The 16,767-nt window shown below is 54.5% G+C and overlaps 1 protein-coding gene across 3 annotated transcripts in view; it reads left to right on the forward strand.

Moving 5' to 3' along the window:
• The window catches only part of LAMA5 (laminin subunit alpha 5), an 83,705-nt gene that overhangs the window by 62,261 nt on the left and 4,677 nt on the right, over positions 1 to 16,767 (forward strand). For all 3 annotated transcript variants that reach the window (XM_065691388.1, XM_065691389.1, XM_065691391.1), the window contains exons 33-69: positions 463 to 578; positions 844 to 1,055; positions 1,255 to 1,459; positions 1,579 to 1,723; positions 2,284 to 2,424; positions 2,771 to 2,932; positions 3,113 to 3,214; positions 3,302 to 3,385; positions 3,646 to 3,876; positions 4,442 to 4,555; positions 4,838 to 4,965; positions 5,204 to 5,284; positions 5,901 to 6,115; positions 6,668 to 6,768; positions 7,233 to 7,413; positions 7,678 to 7,821; positions 7,895 to 8,046; positions 8,124 to 8,234; positions 9,143 to 9,254; positions 9,757 to 9,927; positions 10,416 to 10,612; positions 10,704 to 10,820; positions 10,895 to 11,049; positions 11,279 to 11,420; positions 11,690 to 11,792; positions 11,875 to 11,988; positions 12,108 to 12,287; positions 12,665 to 12,807; positions 13,019 to 13,204; positions 13,486 to 13,622; positions 14,019 to 14,172; positions 14,309 to 14,442; positions 14,565 to 14,727; positions 15,192 to 15,323; positions 15,503 to 15,654; positions 16,044 to 16,176; positions 16,450 to 16,590. In XM_065691388.1, the coding sequence (XP_065547460.1) occupies positions 463 to 578; positions 844 to 1,055; positions 1,255 to 1,459; positions 1,579 to 1,723; positions 2,284 to 2,424; positions 2,771 to 2,932; positions 3,113 to 3,214; positions 3,302 to 3,385; positions 3,646 to 3,876; positions 4,442 to 4,555; positions 4,838 to 4,965; positions 5,204 to 5,284; positions 5,901 to 6,115; positions 6,668 to 6,768; positions 7,233 to 7,413; positions 7,678 to 7,821; positions 7,895 to 8,046; positions 8,124 to 8,234; positions 9,143 to 9,254; positions 9,757 to 9,927; positions 10,416 to 10,612; positions 10,704 to 10,820; positions 10,895 to 11,049; positions 11,279 to 11,420; positions 11,690 to 11,792; positions 11,875 to 11,988; positions 12,108 to 12,287; positions 12,665 to 12,807; positions 13,019 to 13,204; positions 13,486 to 13,622; positions 14,019 to 14,172; positions 14,309 to 14,442; positions 14,565 to 14,727; positions 15,192 to 15,323; positions 15,503 to 15,654; positions 16,044 to 16,176; positions 16,450 to 16,590 (5,391 nt within the window). The remainder of the gene's footprint in view (positions 1 to 462; positions 579 to 843; positions 1,056 to 1,254; positions 1,460 to 1,578; positions 1,724 to 2,283; positions 2,425 to 2,770; positions 2,933 to 3,112; positions 3,215 to 3,301; positions 3,386 to 3,645; positions 3,877 to 4,441; positions 4,556 to 4,837; positions 4,966 to 5,203; positions 5,285 to 5,900; positions 6,116 to 6,667; positions 6,769 to 7,232; positions 7,414 to 7,677; positions 7,822 to 7,894; positions 8,047 to 8,123; positions 8,235 to 9,142; positions 9,255 to 9,756; positions 9,928 to 10,415; positions 10,613 to 10,703; positions 10,821 to 10,894; positions 11,050 to 11,278; positions 11,421 to 11,689; positions 11,793 to 11,874; positions 11,989 to 12,107; positions 12,288 to 12,664; positions 12,808 to 13,018; positions 13,205 to 13,485; positions 13,623 to 14,018; positions 14,173 to 14,308; positions 14,443 to 14,564; positions 14,728 to 15,191; positions 15,324 to 15,502; positions 15,655 to 16,043; positions 16,177 to 16,449; positions 16,591 to 16,767) is intronic.

Here is a 16,767-nt window from a genome sequence, read left to right on the forward strand (position 1 = left end):
GCACCTGCATAGCATTGCTTGTCCAGGCAGATATCATAGAAGCAGGGAACCCTTGTTATACTCAGGCAACAGGACCAGAAAATTGACCAAAATTTGGGTAAGTGTCAGAAAGACAGAACTGGAACCGAGGTGCCTCCATGTTTAGAAGTTTAAATGCCAGTGACTGCCTGCCCCTCTGTAGAAGCACAGCTAGTGCTGCCCTTATATTCTGCCTTTTTTTACTGCAGTGAATTTGTGCCACTCCTCACCTGGAGCATTAGATTAGATGGGCCCTGAGGGACAGACCCCAATAGGGTGGTGAACCCTGGTGTTTCCAGTACTTCAGCACATTGTGTGTTATGTTCTGTCCCAGCAAGGGATGATGATGATAAGTTAAGGGTGCGTTTGGACTTTCAGTAAGCTCGTTTTCAGACTGCATCTGTGTGGCTCAGGTAAGGAGCCTGGCTTGTTCTTGCTTTGCAGGATTACATCCTTGTGGTGCCTGAGGATAGCTACAGCTCTCAGTACCTGCAGGAGGAACCCTTGGACAAGTCTTACGATTTCATCAGCAGCTGTGGTATCAACAGCTTCTACATCAAGTAAGACCCTTGGCTTTGTGTGGCTGTTCTGCTGTCAACTCCTCAAGGAGGAGAAACCCATTCCCTTCATACATGGCAGGGGAGGGATCTGATTAAGGTTTTCCTTATCTAATGACCAAACCTATTGGTATTCAGGAGATCTCAGTGTCATGGGGCTCTCCTACCACTAATTCAGTACCTGTTGCTGCCGGAGATCCTGCTGGACTTTGGGGTGGTGGGAGGCTGGGGTGTGCAGCACGGTGACTGTTCCTGCCTTCCCCTGCAGCCCCAGCACATCATCGAGGTTCTGCCGTGACTCTGCCATCTCGCTCTCCCTCTTCTACAACAACGGGGCCCAGCCCTGCCGGTGCCACGAAGCAGGGGCACGGGGCAGCCAGTGCGAGCCCTTCGGCGGGCAGTGTCCCTGCAAGTCCAACGTCATCGGGCGAGAGTGCTCCCGTTGTGCCACCGGCTACTGGGGCTTCCCCAACTGCAGGCGTGAGTTGTCCCGTCTCCCGTCCTGCTTTCCCAGCACTTGCTGGTTTGCCTCTTAGAGGGCTGAGGCTGATTTGGGCTCCACTTACACGAAACAGCCCAGCTCCTGTGAGCGGTTGAGTTCTGCATCCAATGCTTTGTGCTCTCCTTGGGCTGCCTGGGTCTGGCTTCTCCAAACACAGCCCCTTTCTGCCCCTTGTAGCCTGTGACTGCGGGACACGTCTCTGTGACGAGGTGACGGGGCAGTGCATCTGCCCTCCACACACCCTGAAGCCAGAGTGTGTTGTCTGTGAGCCCCAGACCTTCGGCTGCCACCCCCTGATCGGCTGTGAGGACTGCAACTGCTCTCGGCCCGGCGTGCAGGAGCTGACAGAGCCGGGCTGCGATGTGGACAGTGGGCAGTGCAGGTGAGGGAGCCCTGAAGGTGGTGAGCCACTGGCACAGGTTGCCCATGGAAGCTGTGGCTGCTCCCCATGCAGAGCACAAGGCAGAGGTTTCTAATGCTGTGGCTCTTTGCTCCATCCAGGTGCAAGCCCAATATCATTGGGCGACAGTGTGACCTCTGTGCCCCTGGCTACTACCACTACCCCAGCTGCCGGCGGTGTGACTGCCACCAGGCTGGCACTGAAGCCAGTGTGTGCGACCCGGTCACGGGGCAATGTCACTGCAAGGTCAGTTCTTTGATGCCTTCACTTTGTGCTTTTCCACTCTGCTTCACTCTCCTGCACTGGCTGTGGATGTGGGGGGCTGCGGGTGTCTGGTGTGCAGGGAGGGAGTGAGGCTGGAGAAGGAGAATGCCTGTGTTACTGAGCTGCAGCCACCCTGCCTCACATGGTATTAGGTTCAGAGCACCTTGAAAGTCTCCTTCTCCCCCTCTTTCCTGGCCATGAAGGCTTTGGGCTGTCACTGGGGAGAGGAGCAGTCTGGGTCCAGCCGTGCATCAAGCCCTAAAGCTGTTAGCCCTTTTGACTCCTTCTGTTCCTACATGACAGCAGAGTAATGCAGAGTGCTCCTGAGCTGCCTGCTCCAGCCCTTTTGCAGGGCTCGCAAGTGCTTTCTACAGGTGAATTTAATGTTTGGGGGGTGCTGTGCAAGTAAACCTGTTCAGGGACTACGTAATCCTCTTTCAGCATCACATCATTGCACTTTGATCACTCATACAGCTATCTCTGTCCTCCACTAAGGCCTCGGGAGAAGCTGCTGGCACTGAGGAGCTTTGCTTGTCTTCCAGGAAAATGTGGAGGGCCCAAGGTGTGACCAGTGCCGCCTGGGGACATTTTCTCTGGATGCCAGCAACCCCAAGGGCTGCACCAAGTGTTTCTGCTTTGGTGCCACCGATCGCTGCCGCAGTGCCGAGAAGCACAGAGCTGAGGTGAGAGGGGCCAGGGCTCCCTGCAGCCCTCTGGGCTCTGTCCTGTATTAATCCTACCTGTCTGGAAGATACACCATGAGGAGGGTTGCCTTTGTCTCCCTATGCCCATCTTCCACTTTCAGCCCCTTTTCCTGGTCACTGGAGTCTCATAGGGTGGAAAGTCATGGCATAGGTGGGAGGCAGGGATGGTGCTCAGCTTTCCAATGGCTTTATCAGGATGCGTGTGAGGTTGTGAGCCTGTTTTCATCCTTTCTGCTGCTCTGGGACTGATGGTTTTCTGGAGCATCAGCACCCAGATACTTTCTGTAGCTCCAGTAGAAGATCTGTGGTTGCTCTTCCCCCACAGTTCATCGACATGAGCGGGTGGCTCTTGTTGACCAGCGACCGCCAGGAAGTGCCTACAACCCTGAGCCTGCGGGAGCAGCTCCTCCACGCTGATCTCAAGAACCTCCCAGATGCCTATCAAGAGCTTTACTGGGTTGCACCCAGATCCTACCTTGGGGACCAGGTAAGAGCACAGTGGCAGCTGGACCACTAGTCAGGCACATCCCTGACCCCACCACACATGTACCAGCAGCATGCCCACTGATGTGCAAGCATTGCTCGTGCTCTGGTTGAACATGGGCAGCTCTGACTCATCTCAGCGGCATGGACTTGCAGTAACACATGCAGTTTGTCTCTCCTTTAGGTTTCCTCCTATGGTGGGCACCTGCGCTATGAGCTGCACTCTGACCCACGGAGGGGGGACGTGTTCATCCCCATGGAGTCCCGTCCAGATGTGATCCTGAAGGTGCAGCCCGAGAAATCCCCTGGTGCTCCCCGCTAGTGCATGAGCAGGATGAGGTAGTGACTGACACCTTCCTTGCTTTCCTTCCAGGGAAATCAGATGAGCATCATGTTTCTGGAAGGCACCTACCCATCCCCAGGGGAGGTCTATGAAGGCCGGTTGCAGCTGGTGGAGGTGGGTTTGCACACACGAGTGTGGACCAAGTGCTCAGATGCTGCCGAAAGGCCAAGACCAGCCTGTACACAGGAGGGACAGTTGCTTTGAGCTCAGTATTTTAGGTGCTGCCTACTGCAGCAGAACTGGCTGTGAAGAGCCAGGGCTGTTTTATCCGTGCAGGGTCTGTTTCATCTGTCCCAGCAGCAGGGAAACGAAGGCTGGGCTGGATGTTGAGGTGCCTGTGCTTCCTGCCAGTAACTCAGGTTTTCTCCCACTAGGGTAACTTCAGGCACACAGAGACCCACAACCCTGTGTCTCGAGAGGAGCTCATGATGGTGCTGGCAAACCTGGAACAGCTGCAGATCCGGGCACTCTTCTCCCAGCTCTCTTCATCCGTGTCCCTGCGCCGCGTGGTCCTAGAGATTGCAACAGACACAGCCACGGGCTCCCGTGCCAGCAACGTGGAGCTGTGCTTTTGCCCAGCTAACTACCAGGGGGACTCCTGCCAGGTAAGGGTGAAAGCAGATGTGCTGCTCCAGGCAGAGGGGAGTCAAACAGCCGCATTTTGGGTCTCAGCCACCCTTTGTGCTTGGTGCAGGTGGCAGCCGTGGGCTTTGGATGTTTGTGCAAAGCAGTGGTTCCAGAGAACCAGCTTCCAAGCTAGCCCTGAGGGCCTCAGTTAATATTGCAGCTTGGGTTGTGCTATAGGAGCAACATCTCCCCCATACCAGCCTGCTCCAGCTCCCCTCCCACCACAACACAGTGCACCTGGGAGAGAGGCATTAGCTGCATCTGCCCTCTTGGAAGAGGCACGATGGGGAAATCAATCAGGTGTTGCAGACTAAAATTACATGCATGGAGTACCTTGAGATAGGTCCTTCTGTCTGGCTGATTATCTCCTATTGACAAGGAGCAGGAAGGAGCTATACCGAAAAGTCTTCATTGTTGCTTTTAATCTCTTCTCCATCAGCACAGCCCTGTAGGAATTCTGGCGTGGGAACTAAGTTAGTTTCTTTGCTTTGCCGGAACGTATCGGGCTGTTTTTCAGATCTCTGTCTTTTTCTCCCTCCTCAGGAATGTGCTCCAGGTTACTACAGGGACACCAAGGGGCTCTTTCTGGGAAAATGCATCCCATGTCATTGCAACGGCCACTCAGATCAGTGCCTGCCGGGCTCAGGGATATGTCTGGTAAGTAAACAGTGTAGCAACATGATATTTTGGTGTTACAAGGTCTGAAGCATGTAATTAAAAGGCTCTTTCCGTACTAACTGAGCAGGGAAGTGCCTGGATTGGAGCATTAGCTGCATGTGCCATTTCAGAGCTGGTCCTTCTCAGGGTCAGCTTAGGGTGCAAGACAGCTCTGGGAAAGAGGAGGGACTGAAGCATCTAGGTATCTGGTGGGGAGCTCTTTGTGCAACCCACCGGTTCTTGCTGTCAGTGCTGAGCCCATAGCCTGCCTTTTTCTTGCAGAACTGCCAGCACAACACAGAAGGAGACCACTGTGAGCGATGCAAGGATGGCTACGTGGGCAGTCGCTCTGCTGAAGAAGCCCTGCAGTGTGTTGGATGTCCGTGCCCTCTTTCAGTTGCTTCCAACAAGTAAGCATCCTTGGATGGGATTGCCCTTTTGGCCTCCCTGTTTAACCACTGGGAAACTCTGCCACATCAGGGTACTGGCTTGGCACTGGCAGGTGTCCCAATTCCAGCCTTGTCAGTGGCCCCAAACCATGTCCATACCCTCTTACCCAAGGCCCCAGCAGCCCACACCAAGTGATCAGCTCCCCTGGCACCACGTCAGAGGTAACTGCACCTTCCTGTTTACCCCTTCTCATTTCAGTTTTGCCGTCGGTTGTGTCCACAAGGGCTCCAACACGCAGTGCCTCTGCAAGCCTGGCTATGCTGGACCCAACTGTGAGCGGTAAGGGGGATCTGTGTTTCTGGAGCCTCAGACACACTTGTCCCATGCAGCCACTGCTGTGGCAGAAGGGAAGTTCATCGAATCATAGAATGGACTGGGAGGGACCTTAAAACTCATCCACTTCCAATCCCCTGTCACGGTCAGGGACATCTTCCACTAGACCAGGTTTCTCAGAGCCCCATCCAACCTGGCTTTGAACACTGCCAGGGATGAGGAAACACTTCCAGGGATGGGGGTGGTTGTTGTAAGTTATCCTAGTAAAGACTGCAGAGCAAATGATTGGTTCTGCCTGCGGTGTGCTTTGTTCCAGCAGCATTTCTTTCAATCCTTTTCAGCCTGCAGCTGCCCTGTTGCTGTCTCCACTGCTGAAGCATTGTGTTGCTGTGGGTGTATTACTTATCTGTGCTTTGCTTTGACTTGCAGTCTGTGATAAGGGCACCTTTCTGTGGTATCATGAGGCAAAACACAAAATGCTTTGGGATTCCTGAGGGTTGCAGCAGTTATGAGTGTTGGATGCTCGCACAGTTGTAATTGTACAACTTGAGCATAGTGCAGGCATAAGCTGGAGGATCCCCCTCATGCCATGACTGTGTTCTAACTTGCCTTACTTCTCCAGATGTGCCCCAGGATACTACGGTAATCCCTTGGTGATTGGCAGCTCGTGCCAGCCCTGTGACTGCAGTGGGAACACAGATCCCAACATGCTGTTCAGCAGCTGTGACTCCCTGACGGGGACCTGCACTGGGTGCATGCACCACACGGCCGGCGCGCGGTGCCAGCTCTGTGCCCCCGGCTACTATGGGGATGCAGTGGCAGCCAAGAACTGCACACGTGAGTGGGGCAGGCAGCAAGCACTGGTGGGGCAGGGGGAGGATGGACAGGCTGACTGTGGTCATGTTGAGCACCTTAGCCATGCTGTGGTTGCACCAGTGAGTCACACTCTTGGTTACACACATTACAGACATCCTCCAAAGATGATGGTAATTAAAAACACCAACCCCCAAAACCTGCCCTCCAGCATCACAACTCCAGAACCTCCAATCCACCCCCAAACGCAAGCTGCCAAACCGCAGCCAGGCTGGAACGGTTTTGCCCTGGGCAGCTACTGCTGGCACTCCCTCGGGAGTGTGGGTTTGCGGAGTCCACCCCCAGCACTGCTCATCTCCTTCTGCAGCCAAATTGCAGCTTGCAAGACAGGGCTCTGCTCTGGGCTGGTGTCATGGCAATAAGTTGTCAGGAGAAGGAAATCCAAGGGGAGAGGAGCTCTGCTCTGTCTTTGCTCTGACTGATAGATAAGGACATACAATTCACTGTTGGAAATAAGGTTTGTGAGTGGCTGAGCAGGTTCTTCAGTGTATAACTGGGGGTGGTTTTCCCTGGCAGAATGCAACTGTTCACCTTGTGGGACTGACTCGTGCCATCCACAAACTGGCCAGTGCTTCTGCAAGCCTGGAGTGACAGGCCAGCACTGCGACCGCTGTGAGGTAAGGCCACCTGCATGTTGGGATGGTGCCTGTCCTTGTACCAGGGATGAGGGACAACCGTTTGTGTCATCCTCAGGCCTATGAGCAGGGCAATGGTGGCAGCCAGGGGGTTAAGCTGGATTTACACGATCCTTTATAAGCAAAAGCCTGCTAAGGATCTGACAGCGAGCAATAGAGGCAGCATTCAGCTGCAGCCTGGGCAGTAATGTGATACCCTTTGGAAAACTGCAATAAACCCCATTTTCCTGAATGCACCCAGAGTGGGCATTGCAGGGCCAGGGCAGGTTTGCAGGGTAGTGCTGTGCTGTGTCTGAGTTCTTAACTGCAGCTCCACATCTTATTGATAGGAGTTTTGCAATGGTCAAAACACTCCTATAAAGCCAGACTGGGATCCCACATCACCTCAGCCTGCCCCAGGAGGGAGGCACGGTGAGCAGGTCACCCACTGTCCTGCTTTTCCCTAGGAGGGATACTATGGCTTCGAGGGATGCTCTGGCTGTCGGAGGTGTGACTGCGACGTCGGTGCAGTGGGAAGTAACTGCCATGCAGAGACTGGCCAGTGCAGCTGCCTGCCCGGAGTCAGCGGCTCCCGCTGCCACCAGTGTGCCCCGGGATACTGGGGCTTCAGCGAGAGTGGCTGCATGAGTGAGTCCTGCTTCCTGGGTGTTGGGTCCTGCATGGGGAGGAGTGGGACAAGGCATTGCTGGCACGGCAAATTGTCCCAGGTGGAAAACAACCAACTGGTGCCTGAGGTTCTGTGCTTGTTGTTAGGGAAACCCCCAGCAGTGGCACGTAGATAACAAGCAGAGGTTCAGTTGCACACAGCTGGAATAAAAGCACTCCTTCCCTCTCTCTCTGGGGTGGTAACAGCACGAAGTGATCCCACTTTCCTGTTATTAAACTTGGCAGAGTGTGAGTGCAGAGGAGGCTCCTGTGACCCGCGCACTGGGGAGTGCACTTGCTCCAATGGGCTGACTGGGAAGCAGTGCGATGTCTGCATGCACCAGTATGAGATCCCTGTGGCAAACGGCCCGGACAGCGTGAGGTGTGAAGGTCTGTGTCTTGGGGAAAGAGGGGAGGGAAGCCCAGGAAGGGGCCTGTGCTGATGGCTCTGTTCCCTTTGCAGTGTGTGATAGCTGTGTCCTGCTTCTGCTGGAGGATCTGCAGAACATCGAGATGTCCTTCCCCTCCATTCGCAGCCAGCTGCTCAACCTCAACGCCAGCTCCATCGCCTGGGCTCGCCTCCACAGTTTCAACAGCACTATGGCGACCATCGCTGTAAGTGGAGGGTTTAACATCGCTTTCTGCCCTCATTTCCTGGTCTGTTGGCCTGATTTTGTCTCTTTTTTTTCCAGAACCAGCTCCGTGAGTACCAGAGGGCCCTGAGCAAGGTCAGACAACGCACTGACGAGCTGGAGGATGAGAACATAGACCTCACACAGGACCTGAACGCGCTGCAGCACAAAGTAGGATATTTCTCCATCTTCCTTTGCCAGAGCACTTTACCTAAAATGAAGGCTTAGAAGGCTGTGAAGAGCCTGGTTCAGGCAGGATGGATCTCCTGCTGCACCAGCCCTAGGCTTGGGTGTTATAGTTTCAGATGCCCAAGCTAGATGACCTGCTTTCCTTTCTAAGAGGGCTGTGATATTGTGATACTGATGGTTGTTTCTTGATTTATTACTTGCTTTTGAGGCAACTCCAACTTTACCCAGTCATTTATAGGAGGAGCATATCAGGAAGGAACATAAACATCTAGAGGTCCATCCCAAAGGGAGAGCCTGGGCCCTGTCAGCAGATGAGTCAAACCTTCTTACTGTAATGTTCCTTAGAGAGTCCTTAGTCTAAAAAATACTAGTTAGGCCTTCAGAGAACTTGCAGACTGGGCTAGGTTTGATGTTACTTATAAACTGCCTGCTCCTAATCTAAGGGAGAAGGAAATGGCTCCAGCTGATGTTGTACTTCCCTGACCAAACTGCCTCTTTGTATACGTACATCTATGCTCTGGCTGGCCAAACTGCAGCACACCGTCTCTTCTTGTGTCCTGGTCAGGACCCAGGTGGGTCTGATTCCAGGCTGTGGGGCTTTTCCTGTGTTAAGAATGCAGGACAGTGCTGTCCTCTATGGTTTCAGGATCCAGAGCCTGTTGCATTGGAGCTGCATTTATTGCTTGTTCCCTGAGGGTGCTAAATAGGACCGTCACTAAATGCATTGTAGGTGAGCAGCACAGGGCAGGCTGTTGGAGGAGAAATGGTTCAAGGACCTCAAAAGCTGCATACTCCCAAGTCTTGTGTGTCTTTTTGGAACATCTTTTCTGCTGACAAATCAAGTAAAATGTGATCTCATACTCCAGCTAAGCCAGTGTTTTTTGTTGTAGATGACAATGACTCACAGAGAAGCAACCCGTATTGACCAGAACACGAGAGAGACTTACCAGAGAGGGGAGCAGATCCTGCTGAATATCCAAAGCATTCAAAGGAGCATTGCAGGTAGGTAAAGATGGGTCTCTGCTCTGTGGGATTTTTCCTGCTGGGAATGCCACGCTCTTGCTTTCAAACAGCACCAAGTACTGCATCATGTAGAAAGAGCTATGGAGACAATAAGGGGAAATACAGATGAAATGAAGATCCCAGCAGAATTCTGGCTTTTATTCTGGCCAGGCTGATTGTGAGTCCCGTTGTTTGGCTAAGCACAGTCTGGAAAAAAACCACATTAAACTTGCACAAGTGTTACTGAAACGCATAAAACTGGATCTAGGAGAGGAGGTAAAGCTAAAAACTGATGCTTGGGATGTGGCATGCATTGCTTGTAGTGGCCAAGGAGACAGAAACATGGGGTAATACCTCTGAGTGATCTCGAGCAGGTTGGGTGCCTGAGTACTGCATGAGAGCTGGCTGCAGTTTGAGGCTGATCTAAGACAGGAAAGATCTTGGGGGGTTTATGAGGACCTGGGTTGGTCAATGCTAATGGGGGATCTGGATTTCTCTGCAGACCTGGTGCGGCAGATGGCCAGGTTTGGGGCAGCAAACACCAGCACCACCTCCACTGAGGAGTTTCGGCAGAAGATGGCCGAGGTGGAAAGAATGCTGAGGGAGATGAAGGAGCGGAGTCTGGGCAGCCAGGAAGAGTTGGCAAGGCGCGAGCATGAGGAGGCCCAGAAGTGTGAGTCTGGCTCAGTGGCATGGAACAGGGCTGCACAGATCCTGCTGGGTCTGACCATCCCTGATAGCCTGCCTTGGAACCCATGTACATACTACTCATAGCGTTAACACTAATAAACAGGCACCCCAACAAGTCTGACAGTAGTTTCAGAGTGCCCTGTGAGACTCCAGTGGGATCATCGGTAGTTCCTTTTTCCTTAAGGCAAATTTTAGAGCAGATTTTACTAATTGGGTGGTTCTGTTTGATGTCCAAAAATTACAACACTTAGAACCATCCCTCTCACCACCACGGGGGGGGTTTGGAGACAATCTTGGATGAGATCCTTTGCCATCTAAGCTGAAAGGAGGGAGGGAGGGAAGATGATCACTTCTGGCCTTGATACCTGCCAGATGAGACCAGAACCAAGCTTTTCAGCAGCCAAGTACAGAAAGAGCCCTTTAACACAGGAAGATGAATTAGCAACAAGTTCTCATCTCCTCCATCCTTAGTGCTGCACCGGGTGAAAAGCGAGCTGCACGTACGCTGGGAGTCCAACCAGGACCTGGTGAGCAGCATCCGGGACCGGCTGGCACAGCACAGCTCCCAGCTGATGGATCTCCGCGACGCCCTCAATGAGGCTGTGAACAAAACCAGGCAGACAGAGGACTTGAACAGCCTGAACCGAAACAACCTGGAGGAGAATCAGGTAGACCTTCCCCAGGAGCTCCCATAGTACCATGCAGTGAGGGTGCATACCCCAGCCCCGCTGGTACCTAACCCTGTGTCTGTGTGTCTAGCACAAGAGCCGTGAGCTCCAAAACCAGCATGCACTGGTGCAGGAGACCCTGAGGATGGCCAGGGACTCCCTGGCTCAGGTTTCTGACTTCCTACAGAAGATGGAGAGTGCAAAGGAGGTGAGTGACAGAGATGCTTCAGCATGGGCAGAGCACGAGGGGTGGCAGCCCTCAGGACTTGTGTATCTTTACAGGAGTACGAGAAGCTGGCAGCCCTGCTAGATGGGGCAAAGCTACCCCTGACTGAGAGGGTCAAGAAGTTCTCCCCGGCCAGCAGCAAGATCCCCATTGTGGAGCAGGCAGAGGAGCATGCCCGGCTCCTGGATGAGCTGGCAAGGAACCTGTCCAGGTGAGGCACTTGGTCTTGGCACTCACTGGTCAGGGCATCTCCTACCAGAGCTAGGGATGAGAAACTGCAGCCCACACCATGGCTGGGCAACAGTGGGTGCCCTCTTCAAAGCTTTGTCCTGGAGCACACATTGTGATGATGCTCCTATAGGGGTTTGTCTGTAGAGACATGGGCAAGAGCACAGCCTGAGTGTTCTCTATGGACTTGATGTCTTCATTTTCCAACACAGCATTATCCAGGGCACAAACCAGGATGGCTTTATCCAGCGGGCGATTGATGCTTCCAATGCCTATGCCAGCATCATTGAGGCTGTGAGAAAAGCCGAGCGAGCTGCACATGATGCAGATGAGGCAGCTGGTGAGGCCTTGATGGTACGTGCTATGGGGAGCCCCATGAAAACAAGCAAAAGCCAAAGACACTTTTCACACTCACACGCAGAGCTCTGCTGTCCCTTCCCTCTGACACTTGAGCACTTTGTTCTGTGCTGGAGAGTAGAGCTTCTGCCACAGCTGGACTCTGGGGATCTGGGTCTCCCCGTCATGCCCCAGCAGCACACACGCACTGCAGTTGTCTGAATGACCATTTCAGTGTCCATTGAATTCCTCCTCAGAGTCCCAGGCAGCCCATGTTTGTGTTACAGAATGTCATATCAGAAAATCTCGGGGCCATCTCTAATGAGCTGAAGAGGAACAGCAGCAACCTGGAGGAGGCTGTGAGGAGAGAGCAGAGAAAGCTCAACGAGGGTGAGAGAGGTTCCTTGCAGGGTGTGATGTCCTTCGGGCTGGACTGAGATCCAACACACAACGTCTGCATTTCTAATTGCAGCTATTAAAGGCACTCTGCAGACAGCAAAGGACAAGCTGGCTGATCTCCGTGAGAAGAAGGAGCAGCTCCTGAGCCAGCTCCAGTCTGTGCAGGACATGCTGGGCAGGGACCAAGGTTTGTTCTGATGTAGCTAGACTGGTTCTCTCTGCTCCCTTCCTTGTGGCCAGGCTGTGACCTGAGGCTGTTTCCCCCTGTTCCTGGCCATCCCAGAGATTTTTCTCCTTTCTTTCCAGAGGACACAAAAGAAGCCATTCAAAATGCCAAAGCAGCAGCTGCCGAGGCCAACGAAACAGCCGCGAGAGTGGAAGATACCCTGAGCAGCATGAAGAAGAATCTGGATGAGTGGAAAGACCAGTATGGAGGCCTTCGAAATGAAGACCTGAACCAGGCAGTCCAGGATGCCAGGAAATCTGGTGAGTGCTGAGCCCACTGTGCTGCCAGGGCTGAGCCTGGCATGAGCCAGTGCATGGAGAGATGTCCCCAGAGAGCGCTGTGCTTTGCGGTTCAGGTCAAGAACAGAGGGAGGTAACAGCCAAGAGTGGGTGCTTTAAGTCCTGGAATTCATTTTTCTTTCCCTCCTTGCAGTGACCGTATCATATACATTTCCTGTAGGAGACTGCATGCACTAGAGCATTGGCATACCCCCCCTCATCAAGGCTGCTGCATTTAGGGGATCATTCTGTGACTCTGCTCTCAACTGTCCCATGACTGACATGTCTCAAAACCACCTGAACTTCACATTTCCCTTCCTCACTAACCTCCAACAACCCTGCCTCCTCTCCCACCCCAGTGTCCAGCCTGGAAAGCACCATCCCACTGCTGCTGGGGAAGCTGAGCAGCCTGGAGAACAGGAGGAACAAAAATGCCACTGTCTCAGAGAACATTGTGCGGATCCGGCAGCTCATCACGCAGGCGAGGAACGCTGCCAGCAAGGTGGGCTCATGGGAGGGGGTGCTGGGGTGCATGAGGCTTACCTGAGGGTGGGCTGCAAAGGAAGGGGTGTCTACAAGAGTTCTGGGACACAGCAGAGTCCCATTCTCATGGAAGGACTCCAGATAATGTTTTGACTGGGTAGAGCTGGCAGCAATGAGACAGGCAGTAGCAGTGGTTTCAGTGCCACGGAGCTGTGCTTCTCTCCCTCCAGGTGAAAGTCCCCATGAAGTTCAATGGCAGCTCAGGTGTGCAGGTCCGGATGCCCACCAACCTGCAGGATTTGGCAGCATATACGTCCCTTAAATTCTACATCCAAAACCCGGAGCCCAGGAGCCGGCAGCGGCGGCAGGATGGGGCAGAGGAGGGGCGGTTCGTCATGTACCTGGGCAGCCGGGAGGTGAGTCAGGGTGTGCGGGCAGGGGGAGGGCAGTGGGAGCCCATCAGTGGGGGATCACTCCTGGACATCAGCCCCTAACCCTTCATCTGCTCCGAGTGTCTTTGAGGGGAGCACGGAAAGGCACTGGATGGAGCTGTCAGCCTGGCTGGAGGTGGATGAGGAGAGCAGTGTGAATGGGGGTGCTTGGCCAGTGCAGCACTGGGAGCACTGGGGAGATCATCACTCGTCACTCCTGCCTGTCCCAAATGCCATCGTGTGGCCCTGTCTCTCCCTGCATTCAGGCCACTGGAGACTACCTGGGCATTGTGCTCAAGGACCGCAAAGTGCAGTGGGTCTACAAACTGGGCAACGAGGAGCCAGCCTCCCTGAGTGTTGATGAGGATATTGGAGAGCAGTTTGCCACCATCAGCATCAACAGGTAGGAGACTGATGGGACACATCCCATTGAAGTTCAGTGGGAGACTGCCCCTGCAGGGATCGTGGGTAGTGCTGTGGCCAAGCATAGACAGGCCCTGGGCTTGCAGAGGTGCTCTGGACTCCATCATCCAATCATCCCTAAATAATCAATACTGAGATACCTCAAGAGAACTCAGAGGGTGATGGTGTCTTACCAGGTGATGGAGGGTCTGGGGGTGGCTGCAGGAGAGGAAAGATGAAGCTCATCGTAGAGGGTCCATTCAGCCTTGTGGCACCGCTGACAACTTGAGTGCTCACTCCTTTGTGCTAGAGCTGTGTGGGGAGGCCCTTGGCTCAGGGGAGGCTTTGCTCCAATTTGGGGGTCTCCCTTTATCTTGACCACCCCTCCCTGCTGCAGGATCCTGCAGTATGGGCACATGTCAGTGATCGTGGAGAGGCAGACGGTGCACGAGACCAAGGGAGACAGCGTGGCCAAGGGGGAGCAGGGGCTGCTCAACCTCGACCCACGCAACGTGGTCTTCTATGTGGGAGGTTACCCCTCCAGCTTCACGGTGAGACGGGCAACAGGGAGGGATGGTTTTTAGGGGGTATCAGTGATACCTTTGGAGATTCCCGGGGGCAAAACCACCTTGATTTTGTGGGGAAACCAAGATCAAACTTGCCCTAATGCTCTGGTTTCATTCCCAGCCTCCTCCTACTTTGCGCTATCCCAACTACCTCGGGTGCCTGGAGCTGGACACCCTGAACGAGGAGGTGGTGAGTCTGTACAACTTCCAACACACCTTCCAGCTGGATACCACCACTGAGAAGCCCTGTGCAAGGTAAGGTGCTGCACCCAGGCAGCTCTGCTCTGCTCTGTGGAACTTATCGTGACCCTTGGGTGCCCCAGAGCATGGCAGTTGGCTTTGGAGTGATGCCTTGGGTGTCTTCTTATGTGTCTCAGGTCCAAGTCCACAGGAGACCCCTGGCTGACTGATGGCTCCTACTTCGATGGCACCGGTTACGCAGAGATCAAGTTTGAGAGCCAGTTTGGCACCACCAAGCGCTTCGAGCAGGAGATCCGAGTGGTCTCCTACAACGGCATCCTCTTCTTCCTGGAGAACCAGGCAGGTGCCTGCTCCCTTGGGGAGCCTTCACCCCTCAGCTGGTGGGCTGGGGCAATCCCAGCCCCATTTGCAGGCATTCCCAATTCAGGATACAGGGGAGAAGAGGGATTTGGGGATGGCAGGGCTGCTTTGAGGGGGTATTTCTGCACTATTGTTACAAGCCACAAGAGGGCTGGAAGCAGATCTCGCAGCAATCACTGCTCTGCTGCTGTAGGGCCAACTGAGCTTGGGGAGCAGCTGTGCACAGACCCTCCGAGCTGGGCTGGGGTTCACTGGGGCTGGCAGTGGTGCAGGGAGCAATTCCAGCTTGCAGGGCTGCTCTTTGCAGATAAATCCCCAATAATAGGGGCAGCAACACACTGGGGCACTGGCAGTGGGACCTGCTCCCACCAGTGTGAAAGGGCAGGTCGGGCTTAGTGCCACAACCAGGACATGGAGCTCAGTGTCCGTCCTGCCTTCCCCAGGGTCAGTTCCTGTGTCTGGCCATCCGGGATGGGAAGCTGGTGCTTTACTATGACTTCAGCTCTGGCCTGGAGATGGCAAAACCCAGCAGCAACTCCTCCTCCCTCACCATCAGCAGCACCACAAACAAAGCGGTAAGGGGGAGCTTGCTTGGAGGGCTCCTCAGCCAGAGGGCAGGGGGGCACCTGGGCCCTTGGTTTTGGGGGGTGGAGAGCTGCAAGAAGTTCTTGGACTAGAACCACCAGACGCCTCGTGCTGCACCTAGTTGCCCCAGGCTGGCAGATCATCCTCGGGTCGTTTTCCTTGTCTCCAGATCCAGATTTTCCTCCTCAAAATGAACAACAAGAAGCGCATCCTGGTGCGGCTGGAGCGTCTCACCATCTTCATGGTGGAGCAGGAGAACTCCCTGGAGAACGCTGTCTCCTACTACCTGGGTGGTGTGCCCCCAGATGTACTGCCCCCCAGGTGGGTCCAGCCTGCGGTGGGCTGGGACAGTTCACATCTTCCCCTCCAGTGTCCCTCCCTCGTAGTGGCCCCAGCCCTTTCTCAGCCACATCCAGGGCTGTTGGGGCCCTGCTGAAGCTTGGGGGTGATTTCCTGCCCATCGCCATGAGCTTTTGAGAATGGGACATCTCCAGCTCTGGTGAGGGATGAGGTGCTGGTGGGTGTCGCCGAGTCCTCCCTTGCTGTGCTGGGTGCTTTGGAGCAGCCTTGTGCCTGAGGCGCTGGGGGTACCTGTGGCCATCCTGTGTCCTTCCCAAGCATTCTGTTTAAAGGGCTGCAGAAACATTTCTTGCCCGGGGCTGGATCCTGCATCTGGGGCTGTCCTCATAACACTGCTTGCTTCTCTGCAGCCTGAAAGCACTCTTCCCCACGGGTGGGCCCATCCGGGGCTGCATGAAGGGCTTGAAGGCTCTCGGCAAGTACGTCGACCTGAAGCGCATGAGCACTGTTGGTGTGAGCTACGGGTGCACCTCGGACCTGCTGGTAAGCACAAGGCCTGGCTGGCATCATGGGGAAAGGGTCTGCTGGAGGAGGAGAGCACAGGAAGCACAGGACAGGTCTGATCTCCCCTCATTCACATAGGAACAAGCATAAACCCCCAGGTCCTCAGTGCAGAGGGATCATGGTGAGGTGCTCTGCAGGGTTGGCCATAGCACCTCCTAGACCCAGCAAGGGCCTGAGCACCTCGGTCACCCTCCCAGCACCCTGTCACACCGTGACCAGGCTCTCACCTTGTGTCCATGGTGTCCCTCACAGGTGGCTCGCTCAGTCAGTGTCCATGGCCATGGCTACCTGACCCTGGCCCTGAAGGACGTACCAGGGCTGCGGGACTTCTACAGCGGCTTCAGCTTCCGGACCAGCCAACATGAGGGGCTGCTCTACCACCACACAACCCAGGTGGGCACCTGCAGTGGGGCAGAAGCATCACCTCCTGCTCTGGGGATGGTGCTGCTCCCTCTTTGGAAAGGTGGGATTTTTGTGGGGCCAGGGGCTGAATACGCAGTGAGATCTGTGTCCTGAGCTCCTGGAGGGCAGTGGGGTTCAGCTGCTGAGCGGCAATGGGGTGATGCTTTC

The sequence above is a fragment of the Lathamus discolor genome, chromosome 11 (assembly GCF_037157495.1).
Source record: "Lathamus discolor isolate bLatDis1 chromosome 11, bLatDis1.hap1, whole genome shotgun sequence".
Lineage (NCBI taxonomy): Eukaryota > Metazoa > Chordata > Aves > Psittaciformes > Psittacidae > Lathamus > Lathamus discolor.